Source organism: Zingiber officinale, chromosome 3B, assembly GCF_018446385.1.
Source record: "Zingiber officinale cultivar Zhangliang chromosome 3B, Zo_v1.1, whole genome shotgun sequence".
Lineage (NCBI taxonomy): Eukaryota > Viridiplantae > Streptophyta > Magnoliopsida > Zingiberales > Zingiberaceae > Zingiber > Zingiber officinale.
In genome coordinates this window covers 107,776,308-107,799,570 of record NC_055991.1, presented here as the reverse complement: position 1 = coordinate 107,799,570, position 23,263 = coordinate 107,776,308, and the positions used below count along the sequence as shown (strand labels likewise).

The window sequence follows — 23,263 nt, the reverse complement described above, 5'->3', positions numbered from 1 at the left end:
GCACCGATCCCAACCTCAGCGACATCGTCTCGATCGGTCCCGAATCGATCAGAGACATAACTGATCGATGGACCGATCAGCGCCTCTCTTTGCCTCGTTGCTTGGTCATCGGGCCGTCGATAACAGAGCTTCGATATCGATCGGTCACGGACCGATCGAGCAAACAGTATCACTGGATCGGTTTGGTGACCGATCCGGAGCTTGGTTTGCCCAAACCAAGTCCCAAGACTTCAAACCAATATCCGGTCAACCTTGACCTATTGGTACTTCATCCCTAACATCTGGTCACTCCTCGACCTGCTAAAACTTCTTCGCCAAGTGTCCGTCAATCCTTTGACCTACTTGGACTTTCCAACACCAAGTCCGATCATCCCCGATCCATCTGGATTTTCCTTGCCTCGCTTCACTCACGGGACTTTCACCTGCCTTCACCAGGATTTCCACATTGCCTAACATCCAGTTAGGACTTTCCCACCGCTTGGCTTCACTCACTTCCACACTTGCTGGCTTCACTCACGTGACTTTCCACACCGCCTAACATCCCAGTTAGGACTTTCTCATTCACCTAGCTTCACTCACTAGGATTTTCACCGGCTTCACCCAGTGATTTTCCACACCGCCTAACATCCCAGCTTAGGACTTCCCATTCACCTAGCTTCACTCACTAGGATTTTCACCGGCTTCACTCACCGTGATTTGCCCTGCTTCACTCACCGGGACTTTCACCTTCACCTAGCTTCACTCACTAGGATTTTCACTGGATTCACTCACCAGATTTCCCACCGCCTGCTTCACTCACGGGACTTTTCCGTGCAAACTCCTGCTTTGGACTTTCCCGTGCAAGTCTCCATACTTGGACTTTTCGCGCAAGCTCCTGCTTGGACTTTTCCGTGCCAAGTCCCCATACTTGGACTTTTCCAGCTCCTGCTTGGACTTTTCCGTGCCAAGTCTCCATACTTGGACTTTTCCCGAATCAGGTCAACCAGGTCAACCTTGACCTACGGTTGCACCAATAATCTCCCAAACATCTATTCTTGTCCCACATCAAGAATAGAACTCTCTCACGAGTGTCAAACATCAACATGCAACACAACTAGGTCAACCTTGACCTAAGGTTGCACCGACAATCTTCCCAAGTCAAACATCAAAATACAACTCGAGTCACGTCAACTCGAGTCGGGTCAACCAGGTCAACCTTGACCTAAGGTTGCACCAACAGACCCTTCCATTCAAAGTGCTGAGTTTGTTATGTCATTCCCAGAACAAATTCCTTTACTCCCCCAAGAAACTCAGGATCCTCCTTTTCTCTTTTCACCTCCTTCACTTCACACTTCTTTATCGTCCTCCTCCACATCTTCTTCCACCCTTCCAATATTATTCTCTTTATCTTCTTTCACATTAGAAGTTGAGAAGTGTTGTTTCCTCTATTTATGCAACAACTAGAGACTAGTTACATAATTTTATCATTTTATATAGACAAATGGATGAGACACTTTTTTATTAAAAAAAATTAGTATTATTCTGAAGACATCTTCAATGCAAGATTTATGAGAGGTTTGTAAAATCTAAAAAGCTAAATAAAAAGTCTTCAACCATTGTAGAGATGAAGTTTGAGGTTTTAGTTTAAAAGTAATAGTGAAATTATAAATATGCTCTTTTGTCTTGAATTTGATATAATATTCATGAAGTCATGCTCATATTCTCAATTGGATCATAAAAAAATTCATTTAGAGCTTTAATCATTAAAAATATTTATAATGAACTTTTACATTATTAATGTGATATATTAGGATCCTAACAAAATTTATTTAGTGCTTTAATCATTAAAAATATTATGATAAAATATATCTCAGTCGTAATTTTTATTCATATATATATATATATATATATATATATATATATATGAGAATATTATTAAACTATTATATAAGCTTCTGTACGACATGACATCTATTCACGAGACGAAAATGGAATTGACAACTTGGTACGTCGAAAATTTTTATTCTCCAAACACGAAAATAATATGAACTCGTGAAGACTCTCTGTCCAATTTTATTTAATTATCGGGTTTATTTAGTAAATGTAACCATCCCATCAGTCTCCTCGGGTCGCGCGGCCTACACTGCCGGTTGCACTCCACCAAAACCCACCCTTTACCCTTTCAATTCCACCGCTACTTTGACTTTCGATTCATTCCCCCACCCATTTTCCTCTCCTCGTCGCCGATCGCAATCGGGAATCGTCCCGGATATGCACAAGAGCCGGCTCCAGGAGCTCTGCCAGCGCCAGCAATGGTCGCTTCCGGAGTACGCCACCTCACATGACGGCCCTGCCCACAATTTCCGCTTTAGCGCTACCGTCACCGTCAACGGCTCCTCGTTCCACTCCCCCGATCTCTCCCGGACCTCCAAGGAAGCTCAGAACAAGGCCGCGCTGGTCGCTTTCGAGCAGCTCTCTGACGTGGTCCCGCAGTCGCCGCCCGTGGACTTACCACCGCCTCCAACCCCTGCACCGGCCCTTCCTATAGATCTTGGTGAGCTTTTCTATTCTTGTATCTTGTATTTTGCGTCTGGGAGTGCTTTTTCGACGGGGAAGCTCGGTTGATTAATGGTTCTATGGAATATGCGCATTGCTTGAGGCGGAATTTTAAATCAAATTTCTTCTATTTGATCTTTGTATTTGAAATCGAAGTTTTTCCATTTTTTTAGTTTTGCTAACATTTTTTTCTCTTGTTTTTTCTTGTTTTGTGTAGGTTTCCGTTGTGTATAGCTAGCGTAGCATAGAGAGGCATCTTCTAGTTTAGTGGCTTAAAATTGACTGAGTATGTAAATTAGCTATAACTTTCAGGCATCATGTTTGCTTTCATTTTATCGATAATTTGCTTAATTCAAGTTTTTCAAATCACCATTTAGTACTCTGCTTATCTTCATATGCATATATCTCTTTTTATGGTGGATTACTAGCTTTGGATTGTTGCTCTAGTTGCCCCAGCAGATTTTTCTAATGCAATTCGAAAAAAAATAAATAAACTTTATAATATCAAAACATCCTCTAAAGTTTTTTTTTTATTGATCTTGTTAAGTGAGACATGATATAAATTTACTGTATAGCCAAGATTTTGAAAAGACATCTGGATGTATGCAGTAGGGTCAACACATAGTGTGTAGGTTGCTCGCAAGCACAACATAATCATAACCTCGATACAGAATAGGGCGTTGCTGAAAATTGTATGGACAATTTTTTTTGGAGTTTTTATAATTTAAACAATGTTTAAGAACTTAATTAATCTAAACAATCACACAATAGATACAAGAACTTAATGAATAATACCAGAAAAATAAGATTTTAATTCCTCTATGCTTAAAAAACATTATTTGTTGTTTTCTCAATAGAATAATCTGCCCCTTTTGGTGTTACATTTTCTTAAAATTATCAATCAACTAGTTATTTGCACTTTCTTCCGCTTTTTTGTAGCCAATGGATTATGGATCTTGTTTGGCCTTTTGTACTCAAGGTTTCTTTTGATTTTTTGTTGTTCACTCAAATTTGCAGGGATGCTACATAAAGTCAACCATTTATCATTTATTTTTTTCCTGTCCAACATATTCCATTGCTTGTAACTTGTAAGATGATTATGCTTGATAAGAATTTACTTGATCCAATCTAAGATGTGATCTACATGTGGTCACATATTGCTATATATCTACATAATTGGTAGATTAATTTTGCTTTTATTTTGATCAAATAATGATGGTGCATATCACATATGCATACTGCAAAGCCTTGCATAGCACATGCTGCTTTTGGAAACAATTTTAGTAGCCCTTGTTATTATCAATTTATATCCTTTTTCAGATAAATTTTGATAATTGATATACCAAAGTAAATAAGAGCAACTTTATTTTCATACAAATAAAATACCTACTTGCTAGATGGAGATGAGAAATTTTGTGATGTGTCCCTGTTTGTTCCTTGTACATTCCGACTTCAGAATGTTCTCTGCACTTGTAAGACCTGTTCATATTAAGCATGCTAAGTATATGGTCATGCAGTGATTTACATGTGATATTCTAATAATTTACTTATGCTAGTATAATATTGACAATTTGTCCTATAAATTTAAACATTTGAAAGTCTCCATAGGAAACTATTCCATATAGTTGTACCATAAAATTTAGATGACAAAATTTCTATGATAAATAGTTTTTAAACTAGTTAGATAATTTTTTTTTCGGTGGAATATTTTGAATGCTAATTTACTTGGGAAGAAGATGCTATATGTTTGAGTGTGTTACCATCTCATTTTTTCCCTTCACCTTGGTTTGGATCAATGAAATCATTAGTTTTTGTGTCTTAAGTACCTCTTTTCTTTGACACTATAGGATCTTCTATTTTATTCAAATTCTTTCAAGTTATCATTGAGAACTATGTGAAAAGTTTTTATGCCTTCAAGCAATTCCAGTTATGATATATGACTTTTTTTTTGAATAGTTGGGTGAGAAGTATATAATCATGGACTCAATTTGGAGATCAATTTAGATTTTTATTTTCAATTTGATATTGTTGAATTAAAAATTTTTATATGTTCTTTGATATTCAAGAGCGGTAAAAGTTCGTTTTAGTTTTTTTTTTTTAAAAAAATAAAGCCTTTAAAAGTTCTTTTTAAATATTAGAGGTAAAGCAGACTTTTTCTTTTACGATTTGATATTATTCCAAGTCTATAAATGGGATTAGGATCCCATGAATTTGTTAATCTTTTAGTTTAATAATATTTTCCCTCTAAGGTGAGTCTAAAGTCTGAGCTTTTCTGTGTTACGATATTCTTGTTGCATCAGGCATGTTTTCGTTCTTGAAATTGGACTGGACAATCACAAATAGAACTTAGCCTTGGACTACTTTGGGCATGTTATTTCTATTTTAATTTTTTTGCTTTTGTTTATTGGATAAAACAAATTTTACAAAATGTGTTTTTTTAGTTTGTATTTTTGTTGGGGTATTTATGCCCTCCTCATGCAAGAGATTTATCTTACTGTTATGAGCTGGAAATTTTCAGAGCTGATGGAAGTTTGCTCAAAAGTTTTCCATCAAGTTTCTTATATATGGTTTAACTTTACATCTTCTTGCAATATATCATCATTGCCACCGAGCAGTGGTTATTCCAAATATTATGGACTCTTTTAAGATATATATATAATTAGAAAAATATTTCTTAATGCCAAATAGGATCATGGAAGATGATTAATTAACTATTTATTGAAATTAATATTGTTACTTCAGTGGAAAATATTTTTTCCCAGTGTACAGATGTGAAATTCAGGTGCTTTAAAGAATCCTAAATTTCAAATAAATATGGTTTGAGAATTAGTATAATCTAAAGTTAGTTCTGTTTGTAACTCTATCATGTATTTCCACAAGCTGCTATAATAATGACATTTTGTTGAATTTGTTGAAAGGCAATCAAGTTTCATACAAGAACCAACTTCATATATTTCTTCAGAAGCAAGCTAAATGTCTACCAACATATACCTATGTTTGTCATGCTCTTCAATTCAAAGCTACTGGTAAAGTTGATGAGCAAACTTTTGAGAGCACATCATATTGTCATACTGTTAAGGAAGCTGAACATTCTGCTGCAAAAGTTGCTTTGATGTCATTGTTTGGTGATCAGCAGGTGCAAGGGTTCAGCTTTTTAAGCATTATTTTTTTTACAATTAACAATTGGCTCTGATTCATTAATTTTTTTTTTTTCTTTTGCAGGATGATGGCATTATGTACAAGAATCTATTGCAGGAATTAGTACAAAAAGAAGGGTTGCCTATGCCAGAGTATAACACAACGAGATATGGTGAAAATCATGTTCCTACTTTCTCTGTCACTGTTGAAATCAAAGGCAAATTATTTCAGGGAGATGCAGCGAAAACCAAGAGACAGGCAGAAACGAATGCTGCAAAGATCGCATATTCTTATCTTTACCAAAGTAAGTTACGGTTTTCCCCCTCAAATATGTCATTTTATGGTTTCTCAGTAGGGGTAGTATGGATGGTAGTCATCCCCACCCATACTATCCTAAAACTACTTTTTTCCTGTCTTGTTAGAAACTTTAATAGTATTACCCCCTGTCAAAATATGATGGTAAGGGTTGTGTGAGATTATTTAATAATTTTTTTTGTTTTATAATTTACTTTAGAAATTTGTTTAACTCATGGAGAATTGTATATATTGTTTAGACAATCATCTCAAGTGATTTTGAAGTTATTTTGATTCTTTATCTAGCTATTCTATATGGAATTAAAAAAATCAGTTTTATTTAATACCTTTCAGGTAGGTCAAGCAGATTTTCTTCCCATTTATCTTCAATATTGGAAGAGCATATGGAATCTGAACCTGCTGCTTCAACATTAGTGCCAATAATCAACACAAACTCTTCAAAGACAGGTTGCATTGGTGTGTAGATGATTTTCTTGTTTAGCTTATTCTTCAACTTAAGTATACTTGTCTATGCATGGTCTGAGCACTATATAATGTATAAAAACCACATATAATGCTTATAAATTGAGCCTCATTCATATACTCCATCTTCCATCCGACTCATGAGTAGCTATAACAATTTTGCTTTTGGCATACATAATGAAGTCTTAAACGCTATGGTATGGATTTTTATCAAGTCTGATTATAATTGCTAAAATTTTGAAGTTGATGGTGCAGAAGATGAACATGACCATGACCATGTACAGAAGCAAGAATCTGGAAGTGAAATTAAAATTAGCGAAATCCTGCAAGGTGGACGATTTTACATTCTCTAGTTGTTCATCATGTTTGTTTATAGTTAGCTAATTGATTTGCAGCTGATCTTGGTCATTTCAAGAATCAAGAATCTGCAAGTGCCATTACAATTAAAGAAATTCTGCAACGTGAATCATTGCACTTGCAATATTAATCAAATTCCAATTTCAATTTGCCTTTTTTTTTTTTCATCTGATAATGGGCAGATGAGCATGATCCTGTGGAGAAGCAAGGGCATATCAGTGCTAGTAAGAATGGAAAACAACCCCTGCAAGATCTCACTGAATCTGGCAGCTCAGCATCATCCGACAGTCCTCAATGCTCCACTCGTCATAACTTCACAAGCGCACACAGTGCACTTCCCATGCCGGGAAGCAGTCGCTCAATGCTGTGCAATAGGGTCCAAGTTTATCCTCGCAAAGCTGACATGGTTTTGCCTGAAGGTGGAACCGCTCTACCCTTCAGCGATGATAGCTGGGTCGCCGTCAGTTTGGAATTCTAAAATCCATCAAGGCAATTGTTCTTTAGGCGGCAGACCTTGTCATGTTATAACAATGCGATTGTGCACAGACAGCTTCTTGGGTCCTTGCTACGTATTCTCTTTCTATATCACTATGTGCAGAGACAGATTCTTGGTTCGTAGAAAGACATCTTTGTGGCTTAAATTGAATATTGATTGATGAGTATTGTTTTCCTTTTCTTTTAATATTATCATCATCTATACTTTTGTGACCTCGAATAATTATATGCGCTTGCATTTTAGGGGAGTTGCCTTTTAATGCATATGCTATAAACCCTTTCATATGAAGTATTTATGAAATTTTTATGCCCTTTGATCTCGTCCGGAAGCTGAGTCAGACGAATCGTCAGGTGAGGTGGAAGAAATGTTGACGAGGTTGCGACGTCCTAGAGGAGGGTGTGCTAAGATGACTTTCGTGTTGACCAAGTCTTCAAAAATCCTCTGGTCAACGCTACTTGTAGCCAGCGACCGGGTTGACCCGGCCCCCGGTACCCCGATGCTTGAGGCAGATCCAACGAATATATGAGTACAAGACTAAGCCATGAAATATGAAAATGCATATGAAATATGAACGAGGAACGTACCCTGGCCCAGGGGGCGCCCTCGGATGGGATGCGGCTCGAGTTGTCACGACCCAGAATAGTAACTGACTCTGATCAGGCTGTAGAACTGGATCTAAAGACGCGGAGCTGGACGCGGCACGAAACCGGGAGACAAGCTGCAGGTCGGGATATAATATCGGCACGCAGACCGGGATAGGGCACCGGCATGCAGACCGAGAGGTACTAACGGCACGTAGGCTCGGACACAAAATCGGCACACAGGTCGAGGAATAAGATCGGCACGTAGGTCGGGAAATAATGTCGGCATGCAACCCGAGAAATAATGTCGGCACGCAGGCCGGGAAATAACGACAGGAGCGGAATACGGTCAAATCGGTGACGCTCAACAATAAACAAGGCACAAAGGTTGAAACACCACAACACACGAAGCTGGGACAAGATAACGGCACGAAGGTCGTCACAACGAGATGAAATCGGAGCCGAGGCGAAATCGATGTAAGGACGGCCGGCACATGGACTGTTGGGTGTGGGGGGGCTGCTGGTTAAGGAGGACACAGCACACGGAGGCGTGAAGAGTCGGAAGCGGCGTCGGCGAACAGGACCGCAGTGCCCGATGACTGCCGGCGGGAGAAGTTGCTGCATATGGACCGGGAGAGAGGGGATGGTTCTGTCCCGGCCTTGGCAGTGGCGTGCATGAGAGCGGGAAAGGTGGTGGCTCGGCTGCAACTCTGGCGAGAGGAGGAGGAGACGAGGCAGTGTTCTGCCGTTGGTGGCGTAGCGAGGAGGAGCCGGCAGAGGCGCAACGAAGAGGAGGGGGAGAGAAGGAGTTCGTCGCCAGCGTCGAGAATATAAGAAGGAAGAAGAGGAAGATCGTCGCTGGCGGCAGTGGCTCGAGGACGGCGGCGAGGGAGGAGAAGCTCTCCCTGTTTCTGCTTGCGGTTGCGGTGAGAAGGAGAGGGAGAGGAGAAAGGCGGGGGGCGGCCGACGTCGGCGTCGCGAGATGGGGCTGGCGGCGGATCAGCAAAACACCAAGCCTCTTTTCTTTCTCACCCACGAAGTCTTCTTAAGCCCTAAATTATGGAATGACCCCATTGCCCCTCCTCCCCTCTCCTAATTACTATTGTGTCATCAAGACATATCCGTATCACAAGCCTCCCCCTCAAGTCTAGTCGAAGGAGGCACAAGTCCGACTGACTAAACCAAGTCCAACATAAAACAGAACCGCTATTGAACGTAAACTCATATCACTGGCTTGTTTTATAACGTTGAACGAGTAGCTATGAACGACGGGTACCTGGCAGAGCGACGAAAAGAATAAGCGTCGACCAAGCGACAAAAGACATATCGAGCGAGTGTTGAAAAAGTGATCTGGCGAATGTCGAGCGATATCGAGCAGACGGTCGAGAGATGATGAGTAAAACGATCGAGCCACAATCAGGCGACCGAAAAAGTGTCGACCGAGTGATCGAGAAATCGCGACCGGGCAATAGAGAGACTGATCGACGCGCCAAACTGTGAGCGCGACTGGGAAAGTGTCGACTGAGTGATAGTGAATCACGACCGGGCGATAGAGAGAATAATGGACAAGCAGAGCCGTGATTGCGATCGAGAAGGTGCCGACCGAGTGACGATAAATCGCGACCGGGCAATAGAGAGACTGATTGACGCGCCAAGCCGTGAGCGCGACTGGGAAAGTGCTGACCGAGCGACGATAAATCGCGACCGAACAATGGAGAGAATGACGGATGAGCAAAACCATAATCGTGATCGAACGAGTGTCGACCAAGCGACAACGAATCGCGACCTGACAATAAAGTGAAATGACGGATGCGCAAAATCGTAATCATGCTTGAGCGTGTGTCGACCTTGCGACAATAAGTCGCGACCGGGCTATAGAGAGACGGACCGAAGAGCAAGGCCGTGAGCGCGACCTGAAAAATGACGACCGAGCGGCCAAAAAGGTCAAGCGAGTCGAAAGATGATGGACGAGCGGTGTCGAGCGCGTGCTCAGACGACAATAAATCACGACCGGATGACCGAAAAGTGTCAACCGGGAAACAAAGAGAACACTTATATGGCAGAATAAGACCGAGCGAGCGATGTCGAGTGTGTAACCGAGAAAAACATTAAGCGATATGGCGACCGACGTAAAACGAGTAGCCGAGTGGTACCAGCGAATGGTCGAGCAAACGGCCAAGCAACAGCGATTAGCGAAACGTGAAGGGCAGAGCGACAAGTGAGCGGTGGATGCCGACCCAGCCACAGCGGTGAACGAAACGGGGATGCTGAGAGCCGGACAGAGCGGCGAGCGAAGCAAATATGATGAGTGCACGGCAGATCGGCAAGTGAGCGGTGAGTACCAACTGTGCCACAGCGGTGAGCGACTTGCTAAGGCTGAGTGTTGGGCAGAATGGCGAGTAAAGCGAGTGAGATGAGGGCCGGGCAGAGCAGCGAGTGCAGCGACGAGTGCTGATCGAGTAACAGTGGTGAGCGAAACGCGAACGATGTGTGCCGAGCAGAGTGGCGAGTGAAGCAATGAGTGCCCGACAGATCGGCAAGTGAGCGGTGAGTACCAACCGTGCCACAGCGGTGAGCGACCTACTAAGGCTGAGTGCCGAGCAGAGCGGCGAAGCGTGCACGATGAGTGCCGAGCCGAGCGGCGAGTGAAGCAATGAGTGCCCGGCAGATCGGCAAGTGAGCGGTGAGTACCAACCGTGCCACAGCGGTGAGCGACCTGCTAAGGCTGAGTGCCGAGCAGAGCGGTGAAGCGTGCACGATGAGTGCCGAGCTGAGCGGCGAGTGAAGCGATGAATGCCGACCGAGCAACAGCAGTGAGCGGAACGTGGGAGCTGAGTGCCGGGCAGAGCGGCGAGTAAAGCGAGTATGACGAGTGTCATGCAGAACTGCGAGTGAGTGATGAGCGCTGATCGAGAGGTCGTTGGGCGTGAGAGCATGCTCACTTATAACTCGCACTGGGGCGAGAGTCTGGGACAGCCGACCGAGCAGCTCGGTCGTTGGGCGTGAGAGCAGAGCTCACTTATAACTCGCATTGGGGCGAGAGTCTAGGATAGCCGACCGAGCAGCTCGGTCGTTGGGCGTGAGAGCAGAGCTCACTTATAACTCGCACTGGAGCGAGAGTCTGGGACAGCTGACCGAGCAGCTCGATCATTGGGCGTGAGAGCAGAACTCACTTATAACTCGCACTGGGCGAGTCTGGGACAGCTGACCGAGCAACTCGGTCGTTGGACGTGAGAGCAGAGCTCAGTTATAACTCCCACTGGGGCGAGAGTCTGGAGCCCGCTCGGGAGGTGATTTGAAGGCCTGACCAAGAAGCAATCTGGAGGTCTGACCAGTTTTTGATATGGAGACCTGACCAAGAAACAATCTGGAGGTCTGACCGATTTTTGATATGGAGACCTGATCGAGAAACAATCTGGAGGTCTGACCAGTTTTTGATCTAAAGGCCTGACCAGGAAACAATCTGGAGGTCTGACCAGTTTTTGATATGGAGACCTGACCGAGAAACAATCTGGAGGTCTGATCAGTTTTTGATCTGAAGGCCTGACCAGGAAATAATTTGAAAGCCTGATAAAGAAGCCATTTGGAGGCCGGGCTAAGAATTGATCTGGAGATCTGACCAGGAAACAATCCGAAGGCCTGACCAAGAATTAGTCTAGAAGCCCGACCGGGAATTGGTCTGGAAGCCTGATCGGGAGTTGGTCCAGGAGCCCGACCGGGGATTGATCCGAAAGTCTGACTGGGAATTGGTCCAGGAGCCCGACCGGAGATTGGTCTGACCCCCCGACCGAGAGATCGCTAGCAATACTCAGATCCGAGACTGGTGGTACTACTCTGGTCCGCGACCCGTGGCGATAGCTCGACCCCGAACGGGGGAGGTTAAGCCTTGAAGCTCATAGAAGCAAAGCCGATAGCAACATGAGGAGATAGAGCTTTTATCATACCTGATCGCGAAGTAATGCCAACTGGCTGGCTCGGCTCAACTCCCAAATGCCCATACAGTCAGTGAGATAAATAGTGTCAATCCCTTGACTCACAAATATCTGCGGAGTCAGGGAGAGAATAATCTGAGCCTTGACCGTCAAAGGAAGTGAAGTCCATAGTCATATGAGAGAGCAGAGTCCGTAATAATAGAAGGAAGCAGAGCATCGCGAGTGTAAGGAGTAGAACCTGTATACATAAGAGGATGCAAAATAAGTGGAGGATGTAGAGCATATAATAATAATAAAATGAATCGCCTATAGTACTAGAGAATGCTGAGCCCCTGATGAAGGGTGCAGAGACTGTAATAGTAAGAGGATGCAGAGCCTCATGGTGAAGGGTGCAGAGCTTGTAGCACACATGATCGAGGAACTGGGCCCCTGGCCCCTGATCGGAGAGTAAGGTTCCTAGCCTGTAATCAAAGAGCGAGGCCCCTAGATCCTGATCGGGAAGTGGTACTGCAAGTCTATGATCGGGGAGATGTGCCCCAAGTGTATGAGCGGGGAGCTGTGCCCCTAGAGTATGAGCGGGGAGCTGTGTCCCAAGTGTATGAGCCGGGAGCTGGGCCCCTAGTGTCCGATCAGAAATTGAAGGCTCTAGTCTTTGATCAAGGAACTAGGCTCTTACTCTTTTATCAGGGAAATATAGCAGTTCCTATAATCGTAAAAAGAGAGCAGAGCTTGTAATCGTACATGATCGGGGAGTTGTGCCAACCGGCTAAGAGTTTGTCTCGGTCCCTTAACTCCCAAATACCCGTGGAGTCAGGGAAAAAATATAACGGAAAACTAACCTGTCAGCCAGCTGAAGCTCCACTCGATCCCTCGACTCCCGAATACCGGTGGAGTGAGGATAGAAAATAATATGTGCATCGAGATCCTCCGAGATTGTGATAATAGCAGAGAACCTCCCGACGTCGTCCATCTTCACGTTCTAGAACAGGTGAAGGATGTTCCCACAGACGGCGCCAAATTGATCCCGTCCGGAAGCTGAGTCAGACGGACCGCCGGGTGAGGTGGATGGAATGTTGACGAAGTCGCGACGTCCCGGAGGGGGGGTGTGCTGAGATGGCTTCCGTGTTGACCAAGTCTTCAAAAGTCCTCTGGTCAACGCTACCTGCAGCCAGCGACCGGGTTGACCCGGCCCCCGGTACCCCGATGCTCGAGGCAGATCCAACGAATATATGAGTACAAGACTAAGCCATAAAATAATGAAAATGCATATGAAATATGAACGAGGAGCGTACCCTGGCCCAGGGGGGCGCCCTCGGATGGGACGCGGCTCGAGTTGTCATGACCCGGAATAGTAACGGACTCTGATCAGGCTGTAGAACTGGATCTGAAGACGCGGAGCTGGACGCGACACGAAATCGGGAGACAAGCTGCAGGTCGGGATATAATACCGGCACGAAGACCGGGATAGGGCACCGACATGCAGACCGGGAGGTACTAACGGCACGCAGGGCGGGACATGAAATCAGCACACAGGTCGAGGAATAAGATCGGCACGCGGGCCGGGAAATAATGTCGGCACGTAACCCGGGAAATAATGTCGGCACGCAGGCCGGGAAATAACGACAAGAGCGGAATACGGTCAAATCAGTGACGCTCAACAATAAACAAGGCACAAAGGTTGAAACACCACAACACACGACGCTGGGACAAGATAACGGCACGAAGGCCGGCACACAACGAGACGAAATCGGAGCCGAGGCGAAATCGACGTAAGGACTGCCGGCACATGGACTGTTGGGTGCGTGGGGGCTGCTGGTTAAGGAGGACACAACACACGGAGGCGTGAAGAGTCGGAAGCGGCGTCGGCGAGCAGGACCGCAGTGCCCGATGACTGCCAGTGGGAGAAGCTGCTGCGTAGAGACCGGGAGAGAGGGGATGGTTCTGTCCCGGCCTCGGCAGCGGTGTGCATGAGAGTGGGAAAGGTGGTGGCTCGGCTGCAGCTCCGGCGAGAGGAGGAGGAGACGAGGCAGTGTTCTGCCGGTGGCGGCGTAGCGAGGAGGAGCCGGCAGAGGCGCAGCGAAGAGGAGGGGGGGAGAAGGAGTTCATCGCCAGCGTCGAGAATAGAAGAAGGAAGAAGAGGAAGATCGTCGCCAGCGGCTGTGGCTCGAGGACGGCGGCGAGGGAGGAGAAGCTCTCCCTATTTCTGCTGGCAGTTGCAGTGAGAAGGAGAGGGAGAGGAGAAAGGCGGGGGGCGGCCGACGTCGGCGTCGCGAGATGGGGCTGGCGGCGGACCAGCAAAACACCAAGCCTCTTTTCTTTCTCACCCACGAAGCCCTCTTAAGCCCTAAATAGTGGAATGACCCCATTGCCTCTCCTCCCCTCTCCTAATTACTATTGTGTCATCAAGACATATCCGTATCACCCTTAGAAAATTTAAGTATTCATACATGTTTTTCATGGAATAGGTTAGTGGAGATATATAAATTGGATTCAATTCAATAAAACATTGAACTAATTTGCATCAAGTATTCTAATCTCTTGAGTTTCTTTTTTTCTATGTTGTGGATGAATTCATTGTTTTTTCAAAATAAGTCTCGAGGATAAATAAATTTGTTTTTAAAAGAAAATTTGCTTGATTTATTATAAATTAAAATTAGATTTTTTTTATTAACTCAAATCAAATAAGAATTATGTAAAAAAAAAGGTGATTACAATTCGATTCGACCCGCACACGTGTTCGACCCTTTCGACCTCACCTTAAAAGCATGTGTAAATGGAAAAGAGTGGGACCTACTTGTTAAACGACCTCTTATCCAATATTGACAAAATACAAGATTCATAGTATTAACTCCACCTGCATCGGAACCTGCTAGTGCAGTAATCGAAGGGACACAATCTAATATCGTTTAGATATAATATTTTATATTCAACTAGCTGTTAATCTGCACTGTGTATAAATAGGTTTTCTTTATAGTGAATATGAGTAACCTTTCTGGAATAGAAAGAGTTTTTTTGCTAAACTAGTTTTAACATGGTATCAGAGCAGAGCAGAGTGGCTCTGATTTGAATTTCTTTTCCTTCTTCTCTCTAATCTACTGTCCCTCTTCTCCCGTGCATGGCTGGGGCTTCTATCACAACCGAACAACTCTTTGAGCTGTTCAAAGCTATAACCAGGGATTCTCATGCAGAATCATCTTCCTCCTCAATTCCTCTTCACTATAGGATTCTGCCAACTGAAACCTGAGAAATACAGCTTACCACCCAGCTGCTCAACTCTACTAATTATTCTGCCCGGTCTCGACAGGTCCAGCGAGCACTTTCTATTCGAGACAAAGAAGCTTATATTACTGGTGAACTTTCGGCACCTGAAAATGCTGATCCTCACTACAAATTATGGCACAAATGCAACAATCTGGTCATCACCTGGTTGCTTCGGTGCATTGAACCAAATATTGCTGCATCCATCCCTGATAGTGCCACAGCTTACGAAATTTGGACAACACTGCAACAACGGTTTACAAAACCAGATGACACTCGGGTAGCTCATCTTCAACGAGAACTTGGCTCACTCACACAAGGATCTCTGTCCGTAGATGAACTTTTTGTGAAATACAATGCGCTACTCCAAGAATATAACATCTTCCGACCAGTTCCCCAATGTTCTTGTGGAAAGTGTGATAACTCTTGCTTCAAACCGTTCAGAGAGCAAAGAGACAAAGATAACCTATTCATGTTTCTTAATGCTCTCAACTCAGAGTTCAACATCACCAGGTCACAAATGATGAATCAAAAACCGCTTCCATCCCTAGATGAAGCTTATCACTCGGCATACCAGGAGGAACAGAGGCTTAAACAACCAGTATTGCCGCTTCCGGTTGAAGCGTCTGCCCTCCTTGCTCACAAATCTGAAACTTCTCACCCCAATAATGGTGCTCCTACCAAATACTGCACCTACTGCCATCGCAAAAATCACAACATTGAGCAATGCTACCTCCTCGTCGGTCTTCCACCTAACTACAATAAAAAGAAAGGAAAAGGAAAGTTTAATACTTCAAAACCTTCCTATGCTCACAGTGTCATTGCAACTGCAGGCACTACCTCTGGTGGCAATGATGATGAGATTCTTTCATTATCACGAGGGCAGTTGAAGCAACTAATGCAAAATGGACAGAACTCATCTACAGTTGCGACGACTACGTCAGCCATTCCCAATCCTGAGAAAACACAAAACTTCGCTGGTAACTCTTCTTTCTTAGAATCACATACACACAAAGCACATTTAATTCCAAAAGATACTTGGATAGTTGACTCAGGAGCCAGTGAACATATGTGCTCAAATTTTTCTTTATTTTCCTCTACAAAAACTGTCACAACTCGTGTCCAATTTCCTGATGGTAATGGAGCACCTGTGACTCACATTGGACAAGTTACCCTTGGTCCTAATTTAATACTCAACGATGTTTTATATATACCAAGTTTTACAGTAAATCTGATTTCGGTTCATAAACTGCTTGTTAGAAACTTGATTCAACCACGTTTCTTTCCTAATGCTTGTTTCCTTCAGGAATTAACTTCCAGAATGATGATTGGGAAGGCTGAGCAAAAACATAGTCTATACCTTCTGCAGCAACCACTCATCAAAAATTTTGCTTTCAATTTACAATATGTATCTAAAACTCTCATGCCTAATTCTGTTTGCTTTGATTTATGGCATTTCCGATTAGGCCACACATCTCATCGCATTATTCCTTATATTTCTAAATTTTATCCACAAATTCATAGTTATCCAAATAATATTTGTTTGACTTGCCCCAAGGCAAAACAAAAAAGGTTACCCTTTACCGAACATGTCGACGCACGACCTTTGTTTGATCTAGTTCATATAGACACATGGGGTCCATGCCACGCTCCTACTATAGGAGGACAGCGGTTCTTCCTCACCATCGTAGAAGATCATTCACGAGCCGTTTGGACATACCTTATGCATCAAAAATCTGAAGCACCAAAAATACTGCAATCTTTTATCAACATGGTCCCTGTTAAATTCCATAAGCAGATTAAAGTCATTCGATCTGATCAAGCAAAGGAATTCAACTTCTTTAACTATGACCAACAAGGAATTGAGCATCAAAAATCTTACGTGGAGACACCAGAACAGAATGGAGTTGTGGAAAGGCGTCACCAACATCTTCTCAATATGGCTCGCGCACTTTTATTTTAGTCCAATCTACCAAAGAAATTTTGGGGCTATGCCGTACTCACAGCAACACACCTAATCAATCGTATACCTGTTCAGCGACTCCATTTCGTAACCCCATATGAGAAGCTCACTGGAAAAATGCCAAAATATGACTACTTGCGGGTCTTTGGATGTCTGTGCTTCGCCTCAACACTGAAACGCAATCGCACGAAATTGGATGAACGAGCCCGACGTTGCATCTTCATTGGCTATCCAGCCGGAATGAAAGGATACACTATCTATGATCTTGAAACTGAAGAGATTTTTGTTTCCCGAAACGTCGTCTTTCACGAAGATGTTTTTCCCTTTGCTTCAGACTACATTTCTCGTCTAAATGCCCCGCCTCCTGAAAGGGGGCTTCCAGAAATCAACAACCCCAATGAGTCCATTAAGGAATTTCTACCTACAATTGATAAGCCTGAAACTACCAAGACAAGTCCAGCCCAACCAGAAATTCCCTCTCAAGCTATGGACAGTGAGCAGACTGAAGAGCAATCTGCAACAACTAAGAGTCATGATAACCAAGAACTTACTCCTGAGACAATAATAGAAGATGTCATAGACCTTAGACCTCGATCTCAGCGGATTCGGCAAGTACCCAAGTATCTGAGCATCTATCAGCACGATATATCTGATCCACAAGCTAATCATAGCATGGCTTATCCCATTCAAAGATACCTGAGCTCCATCCGATTAAGCCCTTCCTATGCAACTTTTACCTCTGTTCTTTCCACAACTATGGAGCCACAATCATATGAGGAAGCAACACAACATGCTGAATGGATATCAGCAATGGAAGCTGAGTTAGCTGTGCTCGACGCCAACCAAACTTGGAAAGTAGTTTCGGTGCCAAAATCAATACACACGATTGGCTGTAAGTGGATCTTTAAGGTAAAAATGAATGCCGATGGAACTATAGAGCGACATAAGGCACGCCTCGTTGCTAAGGGCTATAGCCAAATCAAGCACTTCGATTACAAAGAAACTTTCAGCCCCGTAATCAAGCATACTACAGTTCGACTATTTTTTGCACTTGCTGCGTCACAGTCATGGTTTCTCCGGTAACTTGACGTCAATAATGTCTTCCTCAATGGAGAGCTTACCGAGACCATTTTTATGGATTTACCACCTGGCTATCCATCTACAGTCCCGCACTCTAGTCAGGAGAAACCGGCTTGCCAACTCACCAAGGCATTATACGGCCTCAAGCAAGCCTCTCGACAATGGAACACAACATTCTCAGAGATCCTTTTTCGATACGGCTTCCAGAAGAGCTCTGCTGACCATTCCCTTTTCACATATACTAACGGTGATCTATTCATTGCTCTTTTAGTATACGTCGACGACATTATGCTCGGCAGTACTTCTGAAACAACGCTAGAACACCTAGTTGGATATCTTAAAGGAGAATTCAAGCTCAAAGACCTAGGTGTCCCTCACTACTTCCTTGGTCTAGAGATAGCCCGATCAAAGAAAGGGATTATCCTATGCCAACGGAAGTATACATTAGACCTTCTTCATGAGTATGGTTTGCTGGGTGCAAAACCGTTTCAGACACCACTCCAGAGCAATGATCATCTTCATCATTCAGATTCAGAGAAGATTGATCCTACCATATATCGGAAATTAGTAGGTAAGCTCATCTATTTAACATTTACCCGTCCTGATTTGTGTTATACCGTGCAGGTTCTGTCTCAGTACATGAGTCAACCTACCATCGAGCATTTTAAAGCAGCACTCCGAGTATTACGGTACTTAAAGGGATCCCCTGGGTGTGGCGTTTTCTACTCTAGCACCTCACCTCGCACGTTAAAGGTCTATAGTGACAGTGACTGGGCAAAGTGTCAAGATACTCGACGTTCTGTTTCGGGATACTGTGTGTTTCTGGGCAATAGTATTATTAGCTGGAAAGCAAAGAAGCAAAATTCTGTGGCCAGGAGCTCAACTGAGGCTGAATATCGAGCCATGTTCACAGCGACATGCGAAGTTCTTTGGATTCTCAATCTACTATGATCCTTCCATATCCCACATAATGCTCATGTCCCACTACTATGTGATAATAAGTCCGCCATTCAAATAGCCGTCAATCCAATACAGCATGAACGGACAAAACACTTCGACATAGATTGGCATTTTGTGCGTGAACAAGTTGAACGTCAGAAAATCCAAGGTTTATATGTTAGCTCTCAATGTCAATTGGCGGACATTCTCACAAAAGGTTTAGATGCCAACCAACATGAATGGATTATGGTCAAGATGAGTATGATTAACATCCATTCTCCTCTTGAGGGGGCATGACAAAATACAAGATTCATAATATTAACTCCGCCTGCATCGGAACCTGCTAGTGCAGTAATCGAAGGGACACAATCTAATATCGTTTAGATATAATATTTTATATTCAACTAGCTGTTAATTTCCACTGTGTATAAATAGGTTTTCTTTATAGCGAATATGAGTAACCTTTCTGGAATAGAAAGAGTTTTTTTACTAAACTAGTTTTAACAACAAGTGATTACAATTCGATTCGACCGGCACACGTGTTCGACCCTTTCGACCTCACCTTAAAAGCATGTGTAAATGGAAAAGAGTGGGACCTACTTGTTAAACGACCTCTTATCCAATATCAAGCATGATTAAAAAATCAAACTATTCTTACCCAGTTACCCTAATGGATAGATCGATCGATCCTAGTGTTTTACTTTTTGCTTTGCCGCCGCTCACTGCGAGAAGAAGAGCGTAGAAGTAGAACCCTAGCTGACACCATGGTGAGTTCTACGATGGATCTCCCGGTTGTTTCGATCTGGAATTGCCTTTTCCTTCTTCCGAGTAACTAGGGGATTTTTTGTTTTCGGCGGTCGCTGATCGCCAACGAGGATTTCCAGCATATTTTCGTGTTCTGAACGCGAACGTTGATGGGAAGCAGAAGAGCATGTTCGCCTTTACCTCTATCAAAGGTATTGGCCGCAGGTTCGCCAATATTGTTTACAAGAAGGCCGACGTCGACATGAACAAAAGGTTGTTTCATTTTTTCTCCTATGGATTGCTATCATTGGAAGTTGTTGATCCTATCGTTCCTTTAAATATCTTTGCAAGTTCATCTTTTCTGTCACAGTGAAAGGATCTAAAAGTTTTTTCTTTCTAAAGATTCTTTAATGAAGCTGCTCCAGAGTAGTCTTTTGAGTTTATTTCATTGCGTTAGTAAGTTTTACTTTTCTGTAGGGCTGGCGAGCTTTCTGCTGCTGAACTTGAGAATCTGATGACGGTTGTTGCGAACCCACGCCAGTTCAAGATTCCTGATTGGTTCTTGAACAGGAAGAAAGATTACAAAGATGGCAGGTATTCTCAGGTTGTTTCAAATGTCTTGGACTTGAATCTGAGGGATAACCTTGAGAGGCTGAAGAAGATAAGGTTAGCTTATCCTAAAACTCTTTAAGTTTCTTGTTAGAATATTTCAGTAAATTTTGTCTTTGGATTGCGCATTGCTACTAATCCCAAGAGTTTGCAAAGCAATGACTTCGGACTCTTTGTTCTTTGTTACATTGAATCTGCACTCTGATTCTATTTTTTAAACTGTTTCTTTCTTGTCTCTTGTGAATTCAAATTGAACTGCTTAACATTTTTTTCTTTCCAAGTTAAATACTTTTTGGATCAATAGGGCAAAATTGATGTTCGTCTCAAAATATGATCCAAGCAGCTACTTCGGCAGTGAATTGATACTCGTTCGTCACCAATCTCTCCACCTCTCTGCTAATAATTCCCATGCAGAATCAGTCCACTGTCGACAACTGCAAAACGAACCAATCTTTTGCAATCTTTCCTCTGTAATCAACGACGTGAACAACAAAGGTTGGAGCTTTGACAACCTAACCACTAGTTTCGGATCAGTACAACTCACCGAACCTCAAGTGGAGCGAGTGATACTTTACCTCAAGGAGCCCACTGACGCAAAAAAGGCGCTAACTTTCTTCCATTGGTGCTCCCAGACCAAACATTTCGAACATGGCCTGCAATCTTATTGCTTCATTGTTCATGTCCTTGTTCGTTCTGGTCTTCTTATCGATGCGCGTGCTTTGCTGGAGTCGGCAGTCAGCAAGTATACAGAGAGAGTTGCATCCAAAAATGCATCGATTGTGGAGGTGCTTCTTGGCACTTACGAAGCAGTTTTTCCCGGACATCGTGTTTTTGATCTTTTGCTGCAGGTGTATTCGAAGAAGAGAATGGTCAGTGAAGCGTTTGATGCTTGCGAATACTTGGGAGATCATGGGCTCGATGCGAATATAATTAGCTTTAACACAATGCTTCATATTTCACAGAGATCTGATCAGAATAACTTGGCTTGGAAGATATTTGAATATATGTTGGTAAGAAGAATATACCCAAATCAAATGACGACCGAAATTATGATTGATGTGATGCTCAAGGAAGGGGTTTTGCCAAAGTTAGTGAGTGTTTTGGATAGAATTCGCGGGAGTAGATGTGCCCCTAGCATTATTGTGAACACTACACTGGCTTTTAGGATCATTGAGGAGGGCAGGGCGGAAGAAGCAATCGCACTTTTGAAGAGAATGTTGCAAAGAAACATGATGTTTGATGATATTGCATACTCTTTGATTGTAGCTAGCTATTGCATGTTGTCCAAACTAGACTCCGCACTTCAATCCAAGGGCGAAATGATCAACAGGGGATGCACCTCTAATTCATTTGTTTACACTTGTCTAATAGGATTTTATTCTCAAAAAGGAAGAATCGAAGAGGCTGTTCAAATGATGGAAGAGATGGTTTCAGTAGGACTAAAACCATATGATGAGACATATAATCATCTGATAATTGGTCTATCAAGAAATGGGTGGACAAATCAGTGCTTGAGATATAGTGAAAAGATGCTTGAAGGTGGATTTTTGCCCAGTCTTGGCACTTGCAATGAGATGATAAAGACACTTTGCATAGTAGGAAATATTGAGGAAGCCAACAGAACTCTGACATCTTTGTTGAACATGGGGCTTGTCCCTGATCAGGAAATATATTTGATTCTAATTGATGGCTATGGGACTACTGGAGATTCTCAGAAAATCATTACACTTTACTATGAGATGGTGCATATGGGTCTTGAGCTCAGTGTGAGGGTCTACAAGTCCTTGGTTCAAAACCTCTGCAAATGTGGAAAAATGAGTGAAGCTGAAAAATTTATTGGCATTTTGGGGAGGAAAGGTTTGACCCCTACTAGCTGCATGTATAATTCATTGATCACAGCATATTGCAACAGAGGTGATATACAGAGAGCACTTATTTTCTACGATGAGATGATTCAAAAGGAGTTGGTGCCATGTTCAGATGCTTTCATGCTTCTAGTCACAAAAATGCTGTAAATAGCTGATATTTGCAGCTTATCTCATAAGGTAGATGTGCATGATCCTGTACAGGAACGAGAGCCAGCAATTGCAATTCAGAAAGGTGAAACCCAACTAGATGAAACACTATGGTATAGATTTTTATCATGTCTGATTATAATTGCTTAAATTTTGAAGCTGATCGTGCAGAAGATGAACATGACCATGTACAGAAGCAAGAACCTGGAAGTGCCATTAAAATTGGTGAAATCCTACAAGGTGAACCATTATACATGCTCTAGTTGTTCATCATGTTTGTTTATAGTTAGCTAAATGATTTGCAGCTGATCATGGTCTTGTCAAGCATCAAGAATCAAGAATCTGCAAGTGATGATAGCTGGGTCGTGGCCAGTTTGGAATCCTAAAATCGATCAAGGCAATTGTTTATACTTTTAATATTGTCACCATCTATACTTTTATGATACTTCTATTCATTTGCATTTTATGATTTTAAGGGAGTTGCCTTTTAATGCAGATGCTTTGAACTCTTTCATATGGACTGTTTGTGAAAGTTTCATGCCCTCAAGAAATTACAGTATTCGTGCATGTTTTTCATGGAATAAGAGTTAGTGCAATATATCAATTGGATTGGGTTCCATATTTTTATTGAACTAATTTGCATCAAATATCCTAATATGTCAACATAAATTTTTTTACTATGTTGTGAATAAATTCGTTGTGGCATCAAAATAAATCGCAAGTATAAATTAATTTGTTTTTTTTTAATGCTTGATTTGTAATTTTATTATTTTTTGATATCTCAAACCAAATCAGAATGGGCAAAAGCTAAAAGAGCTAAAACGGCGTCTTTATTCTGA

General features: G+C 42.8%; 3 protein-coding genes across 6 annotated transcripts; all 3 read left to right on the top strand.

The window, feature by feature from the left end:
- The first annotated feature begins 2,135 nt into the window (after positions 1-2,135).
- On the top strand, positions 2,136-7,515 carry LOC121967243 (double-stranded RNA-binding protein 1-like). 2 transcript variants are annotated; one of them, XM_042517345.1, is made up of 6 exons: positions 2,136-2,533; positions 5,454-5,671; positions 5,758-5,977; positions 6,322-6,435; positions 6,706-6,780; positions 6,990-7,515. In XM_042517345.1, exons 1-6 carry the CDS (start codon positions 2,251-2,253, stop codon positions 7,283-7,285), a joined length of 1,206 nt encoding a protein of 401 aa, XP_042373279.1. In that variant the 5' UTR covers positions 2,136-2,250; the 3' UTR covers positions 7,286-7,515. The 2 variants fall into 2 exon arrangements, with proteins under 2 accessions (XP_042373279.1, XP_042373278.1); XM_042517344.1 differs by having other exon boundaries at positions 6,322-6,444.
- A 10,656-nt stretch (positions 7,516-18,171) lies between these two features.
- LOC122055097 (uncharacterized mitochondrial protein AtMg00810-like) lies at positions 18,172-19,068 on the top strand. The gene has a single exon (XM_042616489.1). It carries the CDS (start codon positions 18,172-18,174, stop codon positions 19,066-19,068), a length of 897 nt encoding a protein of 298 aa, XP_042472423.1.
- Positions 19,069-19,715: 647 nt separating this feature from the next.
- LOC121967241 (pentatricopeptide repeat-containing protein At1g66345, mitochondrial-like) lies at positions 19,716-23,028 on the top strand. 3 transcript variants are annotated; one of them, XM_042517338.1, is made up of 6 exons: positions 19,724-19,823; positions 19,941-20,073; positions 20,278-20,466; positions 20,714-22,509; positions 22,596-22,664; positions 22,730-23,028. In XM_042517338.1, exons 2-4 carry the CDS (start codon positions 19,988-19,990, stop codon positions 22,422-22,424), a joined length of 1,986 nt encoding a protein of 661 aa, XP_042373272.1. In that variant the 5' UTR covers positions 19,724-19,823; positions 19,941-19,987; the 3' UTR covers positions 22,425-22,509; positions 22,596-22,664; positions 22,730-23,028. The 3 variants fall into 3 exon arrangements, with proteins under 3 accessions (XP_042373270.1, XP_042373271.1, XP_042373272.1); XM_042517336.1 differs by having other exon boundaries at positions 19,716-20,073; XM_042517337.1 differs by having other exon boundaries at positions 19,716-20,073; positions 22,584-22,664.
- Positions 23,029-23,263: the final 235 nt, after the last annotated feature.

Bases quoted from the DNA above. Each gene is read 5' to 3' on its own strand.
- LOC121967241 (XM_042517336.1), top strand. From the start codon at position 19,988: ATGTTCGCCTTTACCTCTATCAAAGGTATTGGCCGCAGGTTCGCCAAT. The intron at 20,074-20,277 runs GTTGTTTCATTT...ACTTTTCTGTAG, and splicing joins GACGTCGACATGAACAAAAG to GGCTGGCGAGCTTTCTGCTG. The intron at 20,467-20,713 runs GTTAGCTTATCC...TTGGATCAATAG, and splicing joins GAGAGGCTGAAGAAGATAAG to GGCAAAATTGATGTTCGTCT.
- LOC121967243 (XM_042517344.1), top strand. From the start codon at position 2,251: ATGCACAAGAGCCGGCTCCAGGAGCTCTGCCAGCGCCAGCAATGGTCG. The intron at 2,534-5,453 runs GTGAGCTTTTCT...ATTTGTTGAAAG, and splicing joins GGCCCTTCCTATAGATCTTG to GCAATCAAGTTTCATACAAG. The intron at 6,445-6,705 runs GTGTGTAGATGA...TTGATGGTGCAG, and splicing joins TTCAAAGACAGGTTGCATTG to AAGATGAACATGACCATGAC.
- LOC122055097 (XM_042616489.1), top strand. From the start codon at position 18,172: ATGGATTTACCACCTGGCTATCCATCTACAGTCCCGCACTCTAGTCAG.